This window comes from Scomber japonicus, chromosome 21, assembly GCF_027409825.1.
Source record: "Scomber japonicus isolate fScoJap1 chromosome 21, fScoJap1.pri, whole genome shotgun sequence".
Lineage (NCBI taxonomy): Eukaryota > Metazoa > Chordata > Actinopteri > Scombriformes > Scombridae > Scomber > Scomber japonicus.
Window position 1 is genome coordinate 9,045,072 of NC_070598.1, and position 23,691 is coordinate 9,068,762.

Sequence of the window (23,691 nt, forward strand, 5' to 3'; positions counted from 1 at the left end):
ATGTTTGAGAGAATCAAATAGACAACTAGTTAACTAGCACTCTAGCTAGCAAACTAGACAGAAAAACCGATAGATAGCTTGATAGATAGGTAGACAGACAGTCAACTAGCTTGCTAGCTAGCTAACTAGACAAATAGCCATCTGGCTAGCTAGCTAGATAAACAGACAGAAAAAAATGGGCTTGAAAAAAAGAGAGACTATCATGGCTCTGTTTAGGTCTCTCTATCAGGACTCTTCCCTATGTACATCTCTGCCAATTTCTTGAATTGGGGTCCCCAGTTGCTGAGGTAATCGTAATCCTGGTCCCCCTCAGTGGCGCCTGACTCCAGTGAACTGAGGGACTCTGCTAGTGACCCACTGCCCTCATAAGCATATGTGGCCAGGGAGTCATAGGGGGGCGCTGTGGGGTCTGAATCATTCTCTTGAAGCCTCCCATTAATGAAATCTCTGACATCTGTGTTATCCTTTATAGGTGATGTCCTCCGAAAAGGAAACAGCATTTCGGGTATGATGTCCCTACGTAGCTTGTTAGCATCCATCACCTCTGGGTTGCGCAATGTACCAATATCAAAGGCCTGAGTGTCCTCCTCTCCACCCCCTTCATCGTTGTAGCTGACAACGTTGTCTCTGACATCCTCTTTGGAGATGATCAGAGGCTCCTTCTTCCTCTGTCTCCTCAGGGCAGCAAACAGCACCACGATCACTACACAAAAACAGTAGGAAATACAGGCAGAGAAAGCTCAGCATAAGATGTATGCCTACTAACATGTGTCATGCATTAAAGAGCACAGGGAGCAGAAGCGCGGAGGGGAGACACATTTGCTACCAGTGATAAATCCCCAACACTGCCTCAGGCATTCACCTCCTATTATTAAAGATTCAGTGAAAAAGCTTTTTCTTTCTTTTTCCCTTGAACGGCAAATTCACTGTATAAAAATGCACAGCAGTTGGAAGATCCTATTTTATACTCTTCAGCACGCTACCTCATACCTCATCTTCTTCATTATTCTTTTGGCAGTAAAATAGATTCCCAAGTGAAGTAGTGAAATTTTAAATAAACTCAGATATTTTCTCAAAAAATCTCTAATTTGGGAGGTGCACAAATCCCTCTTCACCTGTGTCCACTTCTTCCTTTGGCTTTTTTTGTCCTCTCAGCAGGTAATATAGTTGTCTACTTGCCCCCCACCTGAGTGTTAATTACAGTGCCTTCAACACGGGTTACATAGGGGTGCGGGGTGACTGTTTAAATGGTTCTTTATGAACAATTCTGACTGACCAGTGCCATGTTTCTAGACAGCGCAGAAAGCTGCAATGAGGGCGGACCCGTTCCAGCTCAGCGCCTGCCTGTCGGAGTCAAGCAGAGGTGAATGAGACAGTCTGTCAGGGGGGGATCAAGCACAAGAAGTGTCAGATAATGAGCAGATGTCATGATATTTAGCTCAAGAGGAGAGCATGGAGTTTAACCTTCAGTACACCCGATATGTGAGAGAAGATCTGTCCACCACCAGACGCAGAATTTGGAATTAAACCAAGCAGATGGAAGAAAAGCTGTTCAATACTAATTTGCTTGTATCAGTTGTTTAGTCGGGGCACGAGTCAAATAACACACCAAACTCCAGAACAAGAGATTGGGATATGAGGAGGGGTCAAGTCCAGCACATGGAAAGGGTTAAGAGGACAGAACACTCAAACTATATTTAATTGTATCAGCTTTTACAGTATGTAAGAGATTCAAGTAAGCCTAAAATGTACCTTTTAGGTTCTATACTTGGCCAGGCAAGGTAAGGTTCAATGACAGTTGAAATTACATTATGTATTGACATGCCCTTGACCATAAGCACTACACAGTTCTGCTTTTTGCAGGGTAAAAAGATAGGTACTATTCCTGCTGTGTAGTATGCTGTTACATACTGCATTAGTTTCAAAGAGGGCTGAAATGGTGCTTTAGGATGTCAGGGAGTAACATGCGACCTACTTTAGCAGGAAAATACATAGAGCATTTTGTTAAGTGGATTTATTTGCTAATGAATGGAGCTTAGAACCACGACATCGTTGATGATTGCTGACATCAAGCTTTCTGCAGTGTCCCTGATACTTCTGAGATGACATACTTTATAATAGATCAGGAAAACAGCGTTGGTTGTTGTTTCAGATGCTTTAAATGGTCCATGCTATGTTTTTTTTTAAACAAACAACCTATTCTTATCATGTTAGTAATGCATTGTCTTAAAGGCAAATATAGAAGTGGAATGATGTACTCCCACATCCTGTTAAATACGTAATTATGTTTTTTTAAATGGTCTTTTTTTTTACTGGTTTTAATTCTTATTTAATTTAATCATATTTTATTTTTAATTCTTTATTGTTTTTTTTACCTCAGATCTTATTATTGTTTTTTACTAGTCAGTCCCTAGTCTTAATTGTTATTTTTGATTTAATTTATTCCTACTTTTTTGCTTATAGCTGGTGGGGAGGTCATCAACATAGACCTATGCCCAAGAGCCATCACTGGTTCCTTTAAGCATATGTATTTAATCATAATAACTATTTATCTCTAGCAATAACTGAGTAGTTTGGGTTACATAAACTTAACCAAACCGTAATAAAAGAGATGGTAGACAGTGCCCATCTGAATCATTTTGCTACTGGCCAAAGGGTAATTTTGTAAAGGATTTTTTTTTTTATTTTGTACGAGGACATGTTGTTTATAATGCACTGAGGATTCAATTAAATTACTATAATTATGCTTCATAACATGTCATTATTAAACTGCACTCTGACCTGGTTGCACAGTATTTTTTTTTGTGTTTACAGCAAATAAAGACTGCTCTTTTAGAAATCAAACATTTTCTAGGGCATAATATTTTTATACAGGGCATATACTAAGCTATATTCTGTCCATAACACAATTTTGACCACATATATAGTCACAGTGTTTTGAAGGGCTGCACTGCCTGGCAGAACAGCATATTTTAAGTAACATTTTATTGATGGCAGTGAAGTGGGAGTCCAGGCTTTCAATTGATGTCCTGTTTGTAATGATGCACCTTGTAATAGCAGATATATTGATGTTTTTTTCTCTCCATGTGGGCTTTCAGGGGCACATTCTTCAGTAAAGCAACTCATTCTGGGCCATGTTATTGACTTGAGCACCCTGAATGTGCTGCAGCATGGAGCACATGTTGGTAACACCTGCCTGGAGTGCTAATTCTGCACCTTTTTTGAATCTTTTGTGTCGATACCATGGACGAGTTTACCCACACCCTATATCTGCATTAAGCTTGTAAAGCCACTTCATGCTGTGGTAGGCACGTTATGATTGTTTGGCTGGCACCTTAGACCCGTGATGCTTTAAGGACAGCCATGTTGGTAACAGAGGTTGATGTGAATTGGATGGAAAGATGCTTCCGTAGTGCTTATACACCACTGACTTGTATGTAAATTCAAGGTCAGGTAAGTCTCTATTTGGAAAAAAGTGTGTTTGACTCACCAGAAAGCAGCAGCACTGTCTTTTGAGTTAATAGAATTTGAAAGTCTAAGGACAGAAAGTGTTGTATGCTGTACAAAATTTTAAATCCTCCTCAGGCACAGTTGGTTATTCGTCAATATAAATAAAATAGTTTTGACTGGATGAATAAATTTGTTTTGACTGGACTTAAAAAAGTGAATCATTGCATAAGCTGTAATTATACCTACAATGTTTATTAACAGCACATTAGTTTCATAGAAAAGAAACAAAGCAGAAGTGCACTCTAAACAGCCCCAAACCCATTTTTTTTTTACTACACTACTGAAGGGTGAAGGTCTGTGCAGATAAACACAGCGATAGATATAGTAATGCTCACTGCCCTTGGCGATGGAAAAGGGAGCTTCGCCTTACACATATCCTCCAGTAAGCTGAGAGAAACTACACACTCATCGCTCACATAATCACACAGGTCTATTTTGGTATGTGATGCTAATACAGGTGCATTTCCCAACATTAGGCTACACATATTGTGTGTAAAAACTACTTTATCAAATGAAAATGAACTTACTATTGTCTGTTTGGATTTGGAAATTCAGTTCAACTGAATGATGTTAGCGTGATGTAATAAGCAAGACAGGGAGGTATGTTTCATATCAGCTGACAGAGCTGCTGGTAGCAAACCTGATAAAATGACACAAAGAGCCAGCGTCTTACCTGACCAGAAGTTTCATTGCTTTTTTGTGGCAGTAAAAACAACACAACAATGAGTCTGCTGATAACTAACTGTAGGCTACTATATTTAGAGTTTAACAAGATAGTCAGGGCTGATGGCTGTTAATGTTAACATGATAAAGAGCAGGGCTTCAGCTTCGTACTAACACTTCCTCACTGACACACCAGAGAGCCTGGTAGTTTATTACTTTACTCCTTAGGCAACTTTGGAAAGAATCATAAGTTTGCACTTGGAAATATATGGAAACTTATAACCTTCTAAATCATGCTCAACATGCATATCATAAAAATCATTCTACTGAAATTGCTTTGATGCATATGATAGATGAGTGGCTAAGTAACCTTGATGGAGGTAATGTTGTGTCCCTGCTTCTTAATTTCACTGCAGCGTTCAATTTGATCGATCACACAATTCTAATTTAAACATTAATCCATTATGGCTTCAGTAAGAATGCTATCAATGGGATCAAATCTTATTTAAATGGTAGAAAGCAATATCTATATATATATACATACATGTACCTGTGACATCACATAAGGGAGTTGCCTCAATATAGACATACATATATATATATATATATATATATCAAATTATTTTAAATTTTGACATCTAATGGGCGAAAAACAATACATTGGTATAAGGTAGAAGTCAAAGCATTGGGAGTTAAATTACAAAATCTCACATGAACAGCTCATATTACAGATATTTCCAAAAGAGTGATGGGAATGGCATAAGTGGTTTTTATCTAAAGACTTTCTTAAGGTGATATCTCATAGTCTAATCTACAGTCACATTAATTATTGCTGTGCAGTGTAGCAGTGTAGCTCAGAGTGATATGAGGAGACTATAGATCACACTAAACAAGGCAGCATGAATGGTATTAAGGAGTGAGTGAACTTTATATTATAATAAGATGGTTCACAGTAGTAGAATGTGTTATACAGTTTCTATTGCACTGATTTAAAAAATTCAAAAGTTTAAAAAGCCAATAATAAGTTAACATAAGAGAGTCCAGGAGTTGTTCATATGTTCGTCTGCATATTTCTGATCTGATTTGTGCTCGAACATGTAGGGATGTATTTGAGAAGTTTCCATTTTGAGTAAAGAAGAAACAGAAGTGAAATCACACTGCTACTGTTTGTTAACCTCCAAAGCCATTAATCAGAACAAAGTAGGCTCATCAAAAGGGGGTCCTTAAAGAGACGGGAGATAAAACGGCTCGTTCCAGACAGAGGCTGAACTGAAGGGCTGCATAAAGAGCCATTGTAAAATAAATAAGCTTTCTAATAATGAGTTTTCTGGACTTTTGAACCATGTAAATATATTCCAGTAGAGCTCCACATTAAAAATATAGACCTGGAAAAATGCTAAATACGTCCCCTTTAATGCACCACCATGCACAAAGCTGGACAGACCTGCTATGCCAAGTTACTGTGGTAAAGCTAGGATTAGACAATCACTGTTCAGGGATGGTTCAGTTGACACCAGTATCAAATGGCACAAACATGACAAGTTCAAATAGTCATGGTCACGCATGCTCATACACCTGCACATACAGTACATATGGGAACTTACTGAGGAGAATAATCACACAGAGCAGGATGGCCACCAGAGCTCCAGTTGTGAGGCCATCTGAGAAGGGCAGGACCTCAGGGTTACATGTCTGCATGTTTCCACGGCTGTCACAAGCACACACGCGCACAATCAGTGTACTCGTGCTGCTCTGAATGGGGTAGTCATTGTCTGAGATCACCACAGGCAGGAAGTACATGCTCATCTCACGCCGGCTGAAGCCTCCCCTCCGTGTCAGGATATTGGCAGTGTTATCTACGGACAGACGCAAATGGAGGACGCTTATAAGTGGTGAGATGTTTCAGTCAGCTAATAACACACAGGAAATGATGTGAAATGTTCTTTTATTGGTATCTTGTGATAGGTAGCTCTTAATAATTACGCTAGGTGATTGAGAGTTACTTGCACTCTTCATGAAGATGGCTACATTGTGCTAAAAACAAACACTTATTAGCAACAGAAGTTGGTAATAAAGCTGTGCTATTTGCTTAAAAATGACATTCTTGGAAAAAATTAAGAAAAGCTCAATTGGTAACCACGTTGTAGTAACAAAAGACAATAGTGTGGTTGATATGCACGGCCACACTTTCTTCCAAAGCTAATTTAAATCCAGAGTTTGTTAACGTTCCACATGGACAAAATGAAATGAGAAATTTCTCTCTATTACAATATACATAAACAATTTGTCTATTACTACAGACAATTTCCTGCATGTGGAAGATTTCTCTCTGTTTACTCTCAAATAAAACTTGGTCCAGGAGGAGTGTAGTCTGGGAATTGTAAGCAGTAAAATCATCGTAGCTGTTTTGTCATTGAGCTTTAAACGGGAAATTAGATTTGTGTATGGATGGTGACCTGCTGTAGGTAAGTGTAACCTTGTGTGGGTTTACTATGTGTTTATTTATTGACAACTGTAAAACAGTCAATTTGCTACTTTCAACTGTTCAACTAAATAAAGAGGGGTGTGCAGACATTTGAAATTATCCAACTTATTACTGTAGTGCCAACATACTGTTAAAAATACAATGTGAGAATTACCACATTCTTCTATAACAAAGTAGCTTCTATCATATGACAGAGCAACAAACAAACAAACAAACAAATCTGTAACACAATGCAGAACAGAAGAGGGAAGACTGCTTGAAGGTCGGCTTAGACAGTGACTGTACTGGTAATGACATTTTGCCAAACAACTTAAGACTTAAGAAAGCTCTTTTGGAAGGGCAAGAAAATAAAGAATATCACACAGTAAAAAAATATTGAATTTTTCAATTAAGTGTTTCATACTAAAATCTTACCTTCCCTGTCAACAATGGTGAAGTTTGGGTTGGTGGCACTTATACTAAAGACAAACTTGTGTCCAACGAGGGGCTCGTCTGTATCAACGGCACTTATAGTCTGAATTAACTGTAAGAAAACACAACACAACAATACATTAACATATGCGGTAAACATATGACAAAACACATGGATATAACTCTTCATCATAGTCGGGGAATCTGAAAGCTTCTAAAATACTTCATGCATCAGCAAAGAAAAACACTTTGAGACCAGTCAGGTACTCCTCACTCCTTGTGAGGTAGCTAGATTAGCCAGGTCACTTCATCAGATTACACGAGAATCCATTTTATTTGGCTTCAAATTATGTGTTTGTGTCCAATCTGCGCTGCAAATCCAGCTGCCTCACAAGGTTAGACGCTGATGGACAGGTGGTTCACCCAATCAGCTGCCAGGTAGTTTTTTTTTAAAAGTGCCTGTCCTTTTCCAAACATTGGTTTAACATGGTTAAACAAACCATCTGGCTCGTCAGATTAGGCAGAAACTACACTGCAAATAGTGAGGAGTGTTAAATTAATGAAGGGAACTCATGGACGTGTCAGTGAGCATTGTGGAAGGTTCCTCTAGACTGCACCCAGACTCATAAAATTCAAAGAAATAATCAAGTCTGTCAAGCCCTGTACCCCGTTATATGATGGAGTGTCATTTTAACTTTGTGTTACATTAGTGTCATGGCAACATGAATAACTGTGCACAAAGTTATGTTTACATCACCTGAATAATTGATCATTCAGATTCATATAATACAGTTGACAAATCAGCAACATTAAGAATAGCAGTATAACTATATAGATATGTTGACAAATTCCAATAAACCTGATACTTGGATGATCATTAGTAACAAAACACATTTTAATTTAATTTCAAACATGATATAATATGTTTTAAGTACCTGTCCTGCTCTGACGTTCTCACAGACAAATGTATCGTAGGACATTGCAAACTCAGGGGCGTTGTCATTGACATCCAACACTTTAATGAACACAGGCACCCGAGTCGTCTGCCGTGGGTTATCTAAAATAAATGAATAACCATTAATGTCAGCATGGACTAAAATCATCATGTACTGCAGACTATTTTATTTATATATATATATATATATATATATATATATATATATATATATATATATATATATATATATATATATATATATATATATATATTATAAAAAACAACAATTACTTATTTCAGTAGCCACCACAGAGATGTTGTGCCATTTGGACATTTCTCTGTCCAGTGCTTTCAGTGTTGTAATGGTGCCATTCACAGAATCAATGTTGAACAGCCTCTCCAGATCTGTATGCCGATCAATGGAGTATCTGCAAGAATGACAAAAAAAAAATGTATAATTGAAATTCCCTGAACTGTAAACATAAAGCACATCATGTTATATTGTTTATAAAATGAAGTGCTGCTATTATCCTTTCTGCACTCCTTGCACAGATCTCTCCTCACAGGACAAACACACTAAAGTACTTCTTTCCTTCACAAAAGATAAAGGTATTTTACATAGCCACTCATTTCCTCCACAAGAATGCAATATATTCATGCTCTCCATTGTATAAAAAATGATACATCCCTTCGTCTTGCCTGCTCATTTGTCATTGTCAAATTTCATATTCCACTGAAATGTGAATATGCAACACAATACACCATGTGGCATGGGCAGTGAGTGGCATAGCTCTGTGTCAGAGACGGGCAGGCGCCATATGTGTGGAATGGCGGCGCTGAGCTGTGTGAATCGATACAGCAAATTAGGCTCTTTCACTTTGACTTTGCGCGGTGCCATAGAGGGCTTACATAATTCTGGGAAATAAACAGCGTCTGTATTCACTTCACAGGTCTGCCGCCATCTTCCACTGGGAAATCACCAGGAGGGACCCATGAATAATATCCTTTCCTTCTCTCCTCTACACTGACACAAGGCTTGGCTGATGGATTAGATTTAGCCAAGTGGGCACATTTTCATCCTTATACTAAAAAAAACTGATAAGAGGAGAGTTTGTATTTCTTCCATGTTTATTGCTTTGTTGTCTTTATTGATTTTATACTAGTATAATTAAAGCTGAAACAATGAGTTTTGAAACAATCAAATTACCACAGTAAAGAATCACATCCACTTCAGCAGGGAGGAAATCTTTGCTTAACTGTGCATTGATCAATTCCTGCTAGGTTTACTAGCACTTTTTTCTTAAGGAACATGAATCTGTTGAATACAAGGTAGGGATTTAGCATTTTTGCTCCAACAGTCTGACAGTCTGGCACAGTTTAGAGTCTAAACACTTCTAGCTGTCCCGTTTAGCATACTTGACTGGCTTGTTGTCAGCGTCAGGGTCCCTGGCCAACACCACACCGACGAAGCTGCCAGCAGCCGTGTCCTCGTGCACCTCGATGATGTAAGGGTTCCTGGTGAAAACGGGAGGCTCATCCACATCCTCTACCGTCACCTTGACCGTGGCGAAGTCTTTGAATTGCAAACCGTGGATGAACCTTGCATCTAAGTAGGTGTTTTTCACCTCCACTCTGAACTCATAGTCCTTCTTACTTTCATAATCCAGTGCCTGCAGATGAAAGAGCATCACAAGTCAAGCTGTACACTTTTCCATAAAAAAACAGTCCGCCTCCAGGATCTTGATAGGCAATTCATAGCATTTCATTTGTCTGCCTTTATCTTATTCATACTGTAAATTCTAAGTTACAAATCCAAGTGAGGAATACTGATCTGGGAGATCCTTTGGGAAAACTAAAAAAAAAAAAAAAGAGTTTGTAGCAAAAGACTGTTTTATATTATTCATTTCAAAGGCTTTGGGTGTCTAATTTTATACCGCCGTTCAAAAATAAATTCTGTCATAGTCTTTCTTACATGAATGAACATTGTCACTGGGCTGTTTCTAATCTGAAACTGTACTCTTCTGTCTTTCCATTCAAGTTAAACCATCTGTGTTATAATTTGGGAGAAAGGGATCTTGAATATTAAGATGAGATGAAAAGGCAGCAAATATGTAATTTAAATTCAAACATTAAGTAAGTTTAAACTTTATTTCAACCATAACTTCAAGACTTAAGAGAAAGTCATGAAGGTTGAATAAGAACATAATGATAGCATGTTTGTTTTTTTTTAATTAGGCAGTGGCTGGGATAAAACAAATTACAAAAAAAATCAAGTTTACTAAGAAACAATATTTAAAAGATATGTGTTTTAATCTTGTACTGGATACACGTCTTTTACCTTTTACCTTGAGTGTTCTTACTTTTCACCCAAAACAAACCAAACTAATCTCCCAGCACTTACTTGATGTGCTAATTACAATTTCTTTTTAAGGCTTTCTTTTAAACCCATTTCGTAAAAAGGCAGGAAGGCTGGTCTTTGCAATTTTATGAAAACATGTCACAGACAGTGTTTGATTGTACAGCCATTATCAATCAATACACAACTGCAAAAAGTGTCAGTGTATGTTGCTGGTTGCAGACAACAAAACACTATTCAGCAAAGTCTTAACCCTCCTGTTGTCCTCAGGTCAAGGAAGGACAGAAGGAAGGAAGGAAAGGAGTAGGTAGGAAGGAAGGAAGGAAGGAAAGGAGTAGGAAGGAAGGAAGGAAGGAAAGGAGTAGGTAGGAAGGAAGGAAAGGAGTAGGTAGGTAGGTAGGAAGGAGAGAGGGAGGAAAGGTGTAAGGAGAGAGGGAGGAAAGGAGTAAGGAAGGAAGGAAGGATGAAAGGAGGAGGGAGCAAATAAAGAGGGGAGAAGGGGAAGAAGGAAGGAAAAAAAATAAAGCAATAGGGAAGAAGGAAGGAAAGAAGGAACAGTCAAAAGAGACGGGGTCAATTTGACCCAGGAGGACGACACATGGGTTAAAGTCAGTCTTAAAATAACACTAAAAGGGCAATAATGAGAAATGTAAATGAGTTACCTTTTTTACTATAATGACTCCCTCTTGTGTGGTCTGGTCTGTAATAATGTTGAATATGTCATGACCGCCAACAATACTATACTCCATCTCAGCGTTACGCCCAACATCTGGATCATCAGCTTTAATCCGTCCAATAGCACCTTCAATTTCTGTAGACTCCACAGCAGTCAAACGAAAGGAATCTATAGATGATAGTGAAAGAGAAAAAAAAAAAAGTACTGTATCATCATGAGTAAGATAATTGTCTTCATATCAGAGGTCACTAAGAGGTGGTCTAAAGGCCTATTATGAATAAATACAGCTGCTGTCTTACGGTTAGCAAAGCGAGGCGGGCTGTCGTTCACATCCAAGAGGGTGATGCTGACCGTCGTGGTTCCTGAAAGTCCACCCATCTGTCCGGCCATGTCTTTAGCCTGGATCACAACCTGGTAGTTTTCCTTGACTTCTCTATCCATGCCCGGCAGAGCGGTCTTGATAGTGCCTGGAAAAAAAAACAAAAAAGAAAACAGTCTTTCCAGCACTACTGACAGTTTAAACGCCAAAGTCCATTGTAGGAAATGTATTTAATGTCTTATTGAAAGTCAAGTAAGATAAAGCTCAATCCACTGTCTGAGCTCAACCCTGCATGCCAAGTTTACTTTATACTTATTTGTTTTTTGCCAATATATTTGAAGAAAATGGGGGGGGGGCAGGGTATTAAAGGTGGGTGTATAAAATGTGGGACCTTATCTTGCAGCCTGTGTATTGGTAGAAGCAACTGAATCACTTTGGATAAGGTCATGAAAAACTGTGTTTCTGGTAAAATAATTAAGTCATTTTTTAACTTTCTAAATAAAAACCAAGACCACAGTAACCTAACATCATTTCTATGAGACGGGGGTTGCTATGCTTCATGAAATGTATACCCACTCTGTAAATGTCTTATTTACATATATTGTTAGCTGTGGTAGCTTGTAGCCTGAGAGAAAGTGGCAACATCACGATGAAGAGACAACTTTTAAGGTCTTGTATTATATATGGAGCTCAGCTGTTGTTGCTCGGCTACATAGAGCTCAGCTGTTGTTGGTCAAGGAACAGTTCACTGCATGAGCTAATCTTTTTAAACTTAATTTTGTATTAAATAAAGACATCCATCATGTAAGGCATTTTGCAGATGTTGGAATGGAAGAAAGACATAAGACTGACACAGACTATTTCATCTATTACTTAGTCAGACAGCAAATAAGCACACTTCCCAAAATATTGCTGAAATCTAATTTTAGACATAAATAAATAATGTGAATTATGGCTTTGAATAGAGTTCGCCTTTTGAGCTTTAATGACTCACAGAGTAATGGGTTCATTAATAAATGGCTTCTCGTACTCTAAATACAAAGAAATCAATATCTTTATAGAATTATAACCACAATGCCACAGTCATTTTTTTTAAAAGTAGGATCAAAATACAGCTTTTTATTTGCTTTTTAGATTTCACAGTTACATTTTACAGAATATTAGCCGAGTTATTAAAGTGTTTTAAAAGGAAAATGTACAGTTTTAGTGAGTTTTTTTTAAGATCTGCAGTGCTGAAAATCACTGAAATCATCTCTGTCTTCTCTCCCACATTTTAGCGAGCAGCGCAAGAGATCTGTTTATAGACTTGAATTACAAATTGGATCCATGAGTTCCTGCTGGGGCTTGGCTTACCATTTTCAGAATCCACAGAGAAATAGGGTTGTCCCTGCAGAATGCTGTATACAAGCTTGGCGCTGTTCCCATACGTTTGATCATCTGCATCACTGGCAGTTACAGTGACGACAGATGTACCTGCAAAAGACAACATGCAAAGTCAATGCCAAAACAGTGATACTGCATTTATTGAATGAAGACATGACCAAGTAACTGACTCAACATATTAGACGCGGATAGATTTTCTGCACTTATCATGTCATTAATCATACTGACAGCTTTAAAAACAAACAGTGGCCTAATATTAACCCACTTTTACTGGTAGTCGGTGACTCATGTTTAATTTCTATGTCAGACAACAGGGCTCTGGAGAAAGTCATATTAAGTGACTAAAACAAGGCAGAGGTGTGCAACTAAAATCAATCAGGATTGTATCATTAGTCGTTATTTATACCCTTTTTAAAGAAACAGCAAGGTAATCACAGCGTTTGGCTAAACAGTGAAACGAAAGAGATTGAGGCTTTGGCAGAGTCTCTCCAGGCACCTCAGTGAAAATGATTGTCTTGATTGAACCCTGGTGTCCTAGTAGTAGGTTCTCTTTAACATAACAATGAGACTAAAAGGCTTCGCTTCATCAAGACTTTAAGTGAAGATTTATTTTTCTCCGTAGGTGATAATTTATATCACGGGGGTAGCCACCAAGTCTGATTTGCCACAGCCTGATAACAAGCAATGTCTCTTACGGTTTCATCAATACCTTTAATGACACACTTTACTCAATTTCTTATTTTACTTATAGATGCTCAGTTTATCTCAATATCAGGAGATAAAAGTATCTTTGTAACCTCGTTTTAAACTCAGTAATAACTTTAGCTCAGCAAGGTGCACATATTCTCATGACCTCTGTTGTTAGAGTCAGAGGTTTGGCAACATGAGTTAAGTACTGACAAGGTTCTACTGATGAGCTGCCATAGAATCGCTGTGCTCGTGGGTCAGGGTTATTTGCATAAATGTTGTATTAGCCTTAAAACATATCTTTCTTTTTTACTCCAGTTGGGATTTGACCGAGCAGCCCTTTACTTTAACGTGTTATTTGGCAACATGAAACAGTATCACCTTTCATATCAGTAAAAATCACAAGGCAGAAAACACCACCACAGGGACACTAACACATAAATTACACATTATGCAGCACATGCAAAGTAAATGAAGGTGCCAAGGCTCCACAATGAACTGAGACATGTTTGAATATGTCAACTGAGTGTTTAAATAAATACGAGTTAAAAAAATATAAATGCCTAAAAAGCTTAGAAAGAGCTCAGTTCCTCTAAGATATCCTGTCATTGAAGTCACTTTTTTTTTTTATCCTGCATAATCCAGCCAAGCGTCTCACTAACGCCACATTGCAAATACTGTCCTTGGCATTCAGGAGACCTCTGCCGTGTCCTGTTTGGGTCTGTCTGTCTCCGTGCATACTAATGAACCCTTGAACATCTGTCCCACTTAGTCCCAGAACTGATAGCATAAAGGGGGGGCTGCTGATTTTTCATGGCTGGCTGACTTGATTAACCGGTGTGTTCAGTCTTAACATATAAGGCGGGTGTATTAGTCCAAAGATGAGTCGAGGTGACCCTGACCCACCTTTTGCCAGTGTCCATGCAATAGAGAAATCTACTAGCAGTGCGTCATGAATTCCAAATAGGGTATTGTTATTTGTTATACAGACTATTGGGTTTTGATTTACCCCTGATTGCTTCCATGTATTAATTTATGGTTTCATAATTGAGGATTGATCTCAAGTTGCATGCATTATTTCCATAAGCTTTGTTTATATTCATGCCATTTGGTTTATTTATACTACTTGAATAGAATGAAGTGGAGTGCAATGAAGCAAATCCTCAAGACTGTGACAGTCTAAACATACAATATTTCTACCGCCTATTAAAAAATGGCAAATGACATTACTTGTTATGAATGCCCAATGAGCCTGACCAAACAAATAACAATCACAACAACAGCAAATAACTTTGAAGAACCGAATATGGCATTGCATTATGCCAGTGACTGATGAATAGCACTGTTGGCTTCTCTGCTCTACATTCCCTGAAATATGTTTCTTGCATAAATCTGCCAATTATATAATTATATTAATTCTTAAATAAATAAAGGAATAGTCCCAGCACAGTTTGATAGATCCCAAGGTGACTTCAAATTGCATATTTTTGCCCAAACAACATTCCAGTCAACAGTTTACCATGATAAACAACAAACAGAGAAATAGCAGTAAATCCTCACTTCTAAGAGACTGGAAGAAGTGAATGACTGAAATCTTGAATCAATTATAAAAATATTTGGTGATTCTTTTTTTTGTCATATTAACTAATTGAATAATTGACTAATGTGGCAGTTGTACATTAAAGCACACCATTACTTACCAACTTCAGACATTTCTGGGACTCTTGCAAAGAATATTTCCTTTGCAAATTTTGGCGCATTGTCGTTGATGTCGTGTATTTTTATATTAAACTCTGTGTCGGGCTCCAGTTCCGCATTGGTGTTCCTATCCAAAACCTTGGCAACGAGCATGTACATAGCTTTCTCTTCTCTGTCCAGCCTCTTGGTGGCATGAATATCCCCAGACTTCTCATCAATCAGAAACAGGGTGCCGGCCCCGTCTCCTGTCAAGACGTACTTCACGTTGCCGTCACCTTTGTCCATGTTGGAGTGCAGCTGAAAATCACAAAAGACTCATTTTATACTCGGAAACAAGTCAGGAAACAAGGCAGACTTGTACAAAAAGAGTGATTGAGTTGCTGAAAGGGCGCTGCTTGAAAAATTCTTCTTGTATGTGCTTTGTTCAGTCTAACAAGGTAACACTTTTTTTTCAGATTTCAGAAAAAATGCAGAATATTTATAGTTAAACTCTAACAAAACTGAATAAAACAGAGTCCTAATCATTGGCCTTGAACATTTCTCCACACAATCAAAGGTGCTGTTCAATCTGGCTGAATAAAAAAAACAACATAAAAAAAAAGAAAAAAAAAGAATGTTTTTAGAAATGCTTGGCCGTGGTTTTATCCATTTAGAAAAACAACCCATGATGTAGTCTCTCTTTTCTTTTTTTGAAAACTACTACATCCACTGTTACTAGGTAATGCTTGTGATGTTTAAACCCTCCTATGCTCAGAGGCCTGCTAGTCTGGACACTTTTTTATTATTAAGCTACTTTTTTCTTCCTTTTCTCTCTGACTTTGGAAGGACTCCCAAAGTCGGAATGGACTTCAAGTCAGAATATGTTATAATATGTATACAAAGTCCTCTCAGACTGGACTATGAAGATTATTGCCTTGACTCACTTGGCCTTGTGTTTTGCTGCAGAGCTTAAAAAGATAAAATAAAATATACAAGTTATCAATATATAGCCTAAAATACAAGTAAGACTTCCTAGAGGGACCAGTGTATATGATTTAGTGGCAAGTGTGTAGGACGGGCGTATCCAAACTATTCCTGTGAGGGCTGTGTGACTGCAGGTCTTTGTTCCAACCAATCAAGAGCTGATTTGACCAATCAACTGGTGTGCTCCTGCTTGGTTGGAATGCAGCCACATGGCATTTTTTAGGGAATAGTTTGGACATTCCTGCCACCCTACAGTGGCCGTGAGAAGGGCCCTCTCTAGAGCCAGTGTTTGGTTTGTTTGTTCTTGGCTACCGTAGAAACATGGCTGTGCAACATGGCGTGCTCCGTGGAAGAGGACCCACTCTCTATGAATAGGAAACACAGTGGTTCTTATTTTCATGCAGTTATACACTAATTGAAACACACTCATGAATATTGTATTCCCTTCCTGCCATGTCTGTTCCTCTAGATGCCACTAAATTCTACATAATTCATCTTTAACATATTGTTCATAAACATCATATGTTAAATGTAATTGCATCATAGACATAGAGATCATAGAGATCATAGAGATCCAATGTGGAATATGTGTGTTTCAGTCTCAGAACAGGACAGCGTTGAATGTGACATTCTCCATTAGTCTAGATCAAATTAGTCTCAGATTTATCTTCCAAATTGTGCCTTTGAAAAATGACGAAACCTGACCTACAGCAACAATTGCTAAAATTAGTCACCTCTGACCTATCCATCACCTTGAAGCATCTCTAAGTGTCTTTGAGGAGTAATGGTGGCATACTATGACAGACACTTGATTCAAGCTCATTATTGCACTGGATCTGTCAGCAGATATATTTAGAGCACTATCTCATGGGTTCAAATTTTAAATGACAAGTAGTTAGGGACACAAAAATGTACGTCAGTAACTTATTAATATTAATGCCTACATGCTGTGAGGAAACTAATTATTTTTTTTCCTGCAGTTGGAAGAGTGATGTCAACAGTACAACTTTGGATGGAAATCACAAAAATGTATTGCCGGAGAGTGCTAGCTATTCTCAGGCAGAATTAAAAAATGGGGACGCGTGTGAAAACAAGATGCTGTCAAGTTGAAATGAACAATATGCACAGTATTTGGCGACGTGTTTGAAAATATCTTCATGCAGATGAACTCCATTATCCCCGAGTCTATTAAAGAGGAATATCACTCAGCTTGAATTTTTCACATATATTTGTGTTCTGGGACAGTCTGTTCATTGTTTGTGAATATGAATTCTCTCCTGAGCTGTAGACCGGTGAACCAAGGATTTATGACGTGTTATAGATGTGAAAGCTGCTCTTGCTATTGACTGTGAATGACAGGCTAATTTTGTAGAGCTGGAGAGTGTTTGTATGAATTTTTGCATTGAAATGGGCTTCATATCTGAGGTATGTACAATTACTCTACGGGGGTGAAAAGAAAAAAAAAAAGAATGCAGTCACCTTTTTCTCTACTTTGGAATTCATTGTCTATGTACTGCAGTATATGGGCTGTAAGAGACATTAGGACTTGCTCATATGCTATACTGAACTCTGTAATATATAAAAATAATAATAATAATAATAATAATAATATACAGAACCATGACTATCCAAATCCCACTTCTTTGCTTACAGTGTAATAATTAGGGCAGTACAATTTCAGACCATGTCAAAGCACATGAATTCCATTTTTTCCCCCAAATCTTTTGATTATATTCTCTCCAGCAGTTTTCATCTGATTATTACCATATTTCCCAGTCGTGGTCGTTAATCCTGTAAAAAGGAACCTGAGAAGTAAAAACAACAAACAAGGAGCCATCAAAGGAGCCTGTACCCTATGCAACCAAGCTGTCTTACTGTATGGATAATGGGGATTTTAGTCTTTGGCGAGCCTTGCAGTATATATATATATATATATATATATATATATGTTTTTTTAAAACATATTTTCCTTGGTGTATGCTGAAGCAAAGCCTCACTTCATGCACTTTTGCTAATTATTGAATGTATAATGTCCAGCCCCTCATCATAAACAGATCCTCTCCCCGTGGTGATTTCTCTGAGGCAGTGCAAATAAGGAGTGGGTTATGCAGAAGTAAGTAATATTATGGCCATCTAGAAATAATATGTAGTGTTACTGTACAGCTAAATATGTGAGGCACAGTTCCAGCAACATGGAGCTTTAGGGTTTGTTTTCTGCAGCAATATCAAATATCAATATATTAAATTTGTCTCAAAGTGTAGAAACCAATTGATATACATTCATACTAGTGAACAACAGTGATAAGTGTGTAGAGTGTACATGTTGCGTTAATCTAGCATAGGTAGAAATAATGGCACTGATATTCTTTACAAAGTGTGGCACAAGGTGTTTTCACACAGCTTTAGGAAAATCAAACATTCGAACTACCACGCTATATTCGCAGAGATTTAGTGGCTCTCCTTTCAAGGCCTTGCAGCACAAACACAGCCTTTTCAATGCCTTACAACAGAAGCACAGAAGAGAGCCTTGATGAGTTAAATCGCCTTGCACAAACACTGAGGAATTGTCAGTAAAGCAGGGAAATCATTGGCAATTCTTGTCAGGTTTCTGGTAAGCATAGCTTGCTGCTGCAAAGAGGAGATAGCAAAATAGAGCGCAGAATGGATACAGAATAATTACTCTTCCTCCCTCTCTCACTCTCTCTTAAGACATAGGAGAAAAAAAAACTTAACTATTTGAACACTGTACTATTATGTATCTTATGCAGGTTAAAGTTACACCTTGCAGCATTTCCTATGTGCTTTGTATTTTACATAGTTCACACAAGTTAATGTTGAAAAGAATTGGGAAAAACCTCGCAAAAAATCTCAAGGATAATTATTGGCAGGGTATTAACACAACAAAAGTGAGCTACTTTGAATATTCTAATTTAGGGCAGCATGTTTTGTTTACAAGGCGCAGCACAATAGAAGGTACCAGAACTTTAAATAGGATTTTGTTCACTTCAAACACACCACTCTGATGCTCCAGAATCCAAAGTTTGGGGTTGTATTGCTCAGCATTGCAAGTGTTCACACTTCACAGCCCTGCTTAAGAAGTAGGGCACCACAGCTGCACACAGTGAGTGCTCACACTCATTAATGGCCCCTGTGAAAGTCAGTTAAACTGAGATTTGAGGGTTTTTACGCTTGAGCCATGCACAACCACTGCGTAGTATATTTACAATCAAAGAATATACTTTGCTTTTTCTTTTCTTTTCTTTTTTCCCCCTGGTGTTGACAATTGCTACAGAAGCAGAAGCAGAGTAAGCACTCAAAAAACCTTACTTTTACTAATGCATTTATTTTTTCTTGCTTATCATCCTGTGAGTCATCAGTGAGCGCTACTCAGTATGTAAGCCTCAAAGCAGCGTGTCTTTTGAACACCTTGATAAGCAATATGAGCTGCTGCATGTATTATATAGTGCACCACTGCTTCCTTTTTTTTTTCTCTTTTTTTCTCTTCTTATTCTTCAGCTGAGAAGCCGAGCTATACAAGAGTGGTGATGGTTCTTTACATCAAATTTTGATTGCTGTAATCAAGAAATGAACCTCGAGTGACAGTTAGTGAGTGTGTGTGGGCTGATTGAAGAGGTTTGATTGAATGTGAAGTAAATAAGGTCTCCCACAGTGCACTGCAAAGGCCATTAAATGATCTTTATGAGGAAGACCATCAAGGCTTTGTGCTGGGCATTAAAGAGCTTTTTGCATTTGGTTTGGTTCTTCATCTCTGTCTCTTCCTTTCTCTCTCTCTGTCTCTTCCTTTCTCTCTCTCTCTCTCTCTCTCTCTCTCTCTCTCTCTCTCTCTCTCTCTCTCTCTCTCTCTCTCTCTCTCTCTCTCTCTCTCTCTCTCTCTCTCTCTCTCTCTCTCTCTCTCTCTCTCTCTCTCTCTCTCTCTCTCTCGCTTTTTCTCTCTCTCTCTCTCTCTCTCGCTTTCTCTATCCATCCATCTTCCTGTATGTCTGTTAACTTGTTTTCTATCTAACTATATTTTATAACATCTATCATATAATCTGTCCTCGATATACATCTTTCACCATCACAGTCTTTCTCCAGAGTTAATCAGATGGAATTAGTGATACGGATCGCCTCGGTTTCCTCTATAAAGCGGAATGGCTGTATATGGTTGCCCTATTTTTCGCCCCACTCCTCCCCTCAGTAAATTATTACAGCCTCATGTTTTCCTGACAGTTTAATAGTGAATGATATTGGACACAGAAAAAGTGGAGAACCGATGAATGTGACTTCTGTCATGCCACAGAAGTTGGGTGCCAGAGAGCATTAAAAGAGTCAAGAAGAAAGTCACGTCACTGCAGTCACTGACATATCAATGGATGGCCCCATTTATAGTTAGCATTTGCTTTGCCGCTTCATCACATAACACAACAAGGTGAATTTCATTGGCCTTTTCCTGATTGATATGTTTTCGTCTTCTTCCTCATTCTCTCTCTATTCCATTTATTTTTTGCTGTTCCTTTTTCCTTCGCCGCGTCAGGATGATGGTTCCTGCAAAAGAAGTTGTCATATCCCCCTACTCAACCCTACACAAGACACTTGTTTACTCCGGAGAATGAGGTGTGTGATGAAAGCCAGCTTCCTCCGAGAAAATTGGCTGTCGACAGTCACCTCATTTCCCTCCCTCGAGTTGATAACTGTAGCGCTCCCCCATCACACCTGTCTTTATAGTACTAGCACGGGTGAGCTGACAGGAACCCCTCTGATCTGGGTGTGTGGGGAGGAGGAGCGTGGTTCCGAGACTCCTATTTTTTTTTATTTGGTTCTTAGGGGGTAAAGTGTCTTGCAAGTTGCTGTAGTGTTTTTTTGGATTTATTCTCCAAACCACCTCTCTGACATCTGGGCCAGGTTTAGGTCATGTGTCTGCTTTGAGTTGAACTTGTCTGGGCTTTGACCTGATATTTATTTTATAGACTAAATGAATTCTAAGCTGAATATATGTTTAAACTTGAATAAAAAATGAAATTACATGCATGTCTTGACTTGAACACACACACACACACATTTGACATTATTTTATTTATTTATGTTTACATTTCAGATTGATGTAGAGGGTTTGATTTCATTAACTGGGCAATAGGTGTTGCTGTCTACTTATTTATTTACCTGTTCTTATGTTTCTTATTTTCATAGATGTGTCACAATGTCTTTGTCCATCATTGAAGTGTCAGTGTTGAATAAAACAATGTGAAGTTTGTTTAATTTTGTGGTCCTGGTGGTAAGTCCTGGTTGACTCATGTGTCATGGACCATTGGCCGTTGTGATCAATGATTATGGTGTATGTGTGAATGGCGAAGATGATTTCATATTGACTTTTAAAAAATATTTTTTCCAGGGCCGCGACTCACTATTGTTTTCTGTCAGTGATTTCCTCAATGAACTGTAGATGGTTTTGTCTATTAAAAGTCAATAAATAGAGATTTATTCAAACTACAGTTTAAAACACAAATATATTTAGTTTACCATTATGTCAAAGAAGATAATCAAATTCTCACAAATGAAATGCTGGAGTCAGACAGTATTTGTTTTCTTTTTAAAAAATAACTTCGATGAGAAACTCTCTGCCAATCGATCAATCAGCTAATCAAAATGTGTTGCTGCTCTCCATTGTTAGTGGTGATACTGGTTATGGCAATAGTCCTATTACATTAATAGCATCTGCCCAACAAGAAATCATTAGATGTAATGTTTTCCACTGGCAAAGAAAATGTAATTATATAAAAAAAAACAGTTTTAAAGAAGTGGAGGACTTCAGGCAAAGAGATCAGCAGTGTGTGAGCTCTCGCTGGGTATCTGATCGCTTCAGTTAACTCTGCCTGTAGACAAACCGACAGTTTTCTGGCAGCCCATCCCTCTTCAGCCAATTACATCAAACACTACAACAAGCTAAACCCCTCTGTAATTAGTCTACAGCCAATGTGTGTTTGGACACGTTACCTTGCCGACATATTGATGGTCATTTCCTGTGTATTCCTCCAGCAGAAAGAATTGATTCCACATCCATCCACGTTTGGACCGTTGAAGAATCCTCCCGTCGCTCTCCGACATCCCAAACAGATTCCCAATATTCCCAGGTGTGAAAGGCAGGGCGGTACTGGGCCACAGGATAGAGAGCGTCAGGAGGAGCAGAACCTGACTGGTTATCATGGTATCCAATCAGCTGGGTAACTTCCTGGATGACTGCTGAATTATGGTAGTAGGCTTCTGATAGGATGGACACCGGAAGGCAGTGTCATCAGAACAGACATTGTATTCCTCACTTTGATGTCCTTTGTGTCCCTGTGAAAAGACGGGACATTTACTCAAGACGCCATTGACACTAATTCATCCTTTTAATAGTTAACTATGGTAGACTAGAAGAAACACTGACATATCATGCAGACTACAACAGGGCATTGAAGGCAACACGTGCACATATGAGCTCAGTGCAAATTTATTTTATTAAGAGAGCAGCTACTTATGCAATCAGCTAATAGGAATGATTTCAGCTAGAGGAGAGCTTAAATGTCATAATTCAGTGCTATGATTCGCCCTAAAATGAGTCAACTCCAAATGAATTGGAATATGAGACACTTTTAAAACAAATTAACCCCAACATGTTTTCTTTTTTGACATAAAATCCAAATAATCTAATTAGGGAGTATGCAAAACTAATGCAGCAAGTGTTATCAGTCAAACCTGATTCACATATAAAAAAAAAGACATGAAATACGAGATTGCTCATAAAATATTCAAACCACTCTGATGTACATGTTTAACCAAAACACTCAATATAATCACTGTAGTGCATTAGCAGTTTAGTAAATGTCAAATACCAAATTAAGTTTTATCACTGCAGCTACAACTCCCTTTCCTTTGCATTATGTATATGTGTGTGTAATGTGTCATTTATGTGTATTTAGGTATTGTTTCTAAGACAATGTGGTCCTACCCACCCACCCACTCATTTATTTGTGGTGCCTGGAGTCTCTTTTTTATTATTGTGTGACTTACAGTGACATTTAAGAACTAAAGCAAACAAATATAATCACATATAAATCTACCTGCACACATTTCCTCTCATATTTTTCCATGCAAAACTACCGCAACCTAATACAGCCATTGAAATTCACAATCAGACATCCACTCATCCTATTCCCTCCTTGTATTTGGCTAGTAAAGGTGTGAGCCACACTCCACTAATTACAAGTTTCATTACTGATGATATGCAAACTGTTCCTCAGAGGCGGTGAGTGTGTTTGACTTGCTTAATACGAGCATCTCTAGCTGCAGAATGCTTCTGACATGAGGAGCAAAAGACACCACCCTGAAACTCTCACTCTAATACTCTGCACAGAGTCGGTTTCACACTCAATCAGTTACAATACAAAGCTGTAGACCTCGACTATCCTAACCCTATGAGAAAGATTAATTGTCAAGGTAAGAGTAGTTTCTTTTCCATCTATTCTTTCCAATTCATCCTCCTTACTCACCCTCTTAGCCATCACATTTTGACTCAATACTGCCTTTGTGTCCATTAGTTATGGTAAATTCTGTAGATGTTTCCTCA

At 38.2% G+C, this 23,691-nt stretch overlaps 1 protein-coding gene across 2 annotated transcripts; it reads right to left on the minus strand.

Annotated features, from left to right (window-relative positions):
- Positions 1-212: 212 nt before the first annotated feature.
- Positions 213-22,289, minus strand: LOC128382847 (cadherin-10-like). Of its 2 annotated transcripts, none has more exons than XM_053342844.1 (11): positions 22,080-22,289; positions 15,128-15,422; positions 12,711-12,830; positions 11,338-11,505; positions 11,025-11,206; positions 9,423-9,676; positions 8,298-8,434; positions 8,005-8,126; positions 7,073-7,181; positions 5,778-6,029; positions 213-703 (listed from the first exon to the last, which is right to left on the minus strand). In XM_053342844.1, the coding sequence occupies exons 1-11, from the start codon at positions 22,287-22,289 to the stop codon at positions 213-215; spliced, it is 2,340 nt and encodes a 779-aa protein (XP_053198819.1). The 2 variants fall into 2 exon arrangements, with proteins under 2 accessions (XP_053198819.1, XP_053198818.1); XM_053342843.1 differs by having other exon boundaries at positions 8,005-8,162; positions 8,292-8,434.
- Between the last annotated feature and the right edge of the window lie 1,402 nt (positions 22,290-23,691).

Excerpts from the sequence above, each read along its gene's own strand:
- LOC128382847 (XM_053342843.1), bottom strand. The coding sequence starts at position 22,289 with ATGATAACCAGTCAGGTTCTGCTCCTCCTGACGCTCTCTATCCTGTGG. Across the intron at positions 15,423-22,079 it reads ACCATCAATATGTCGGCAAG|CTGCACTCCAACATGGACAA; the intron begins GTAACGTGTCCA and ends TGTGATTTTCAG. Across the intron at positions 11,506-12,710 it reads CTCTGTGGATTCTGAAAATG|GCACTATCAAGACCGCTCTG; the intron begins GTAAGCCAAGCC and ends TTTTTTTTCCAG.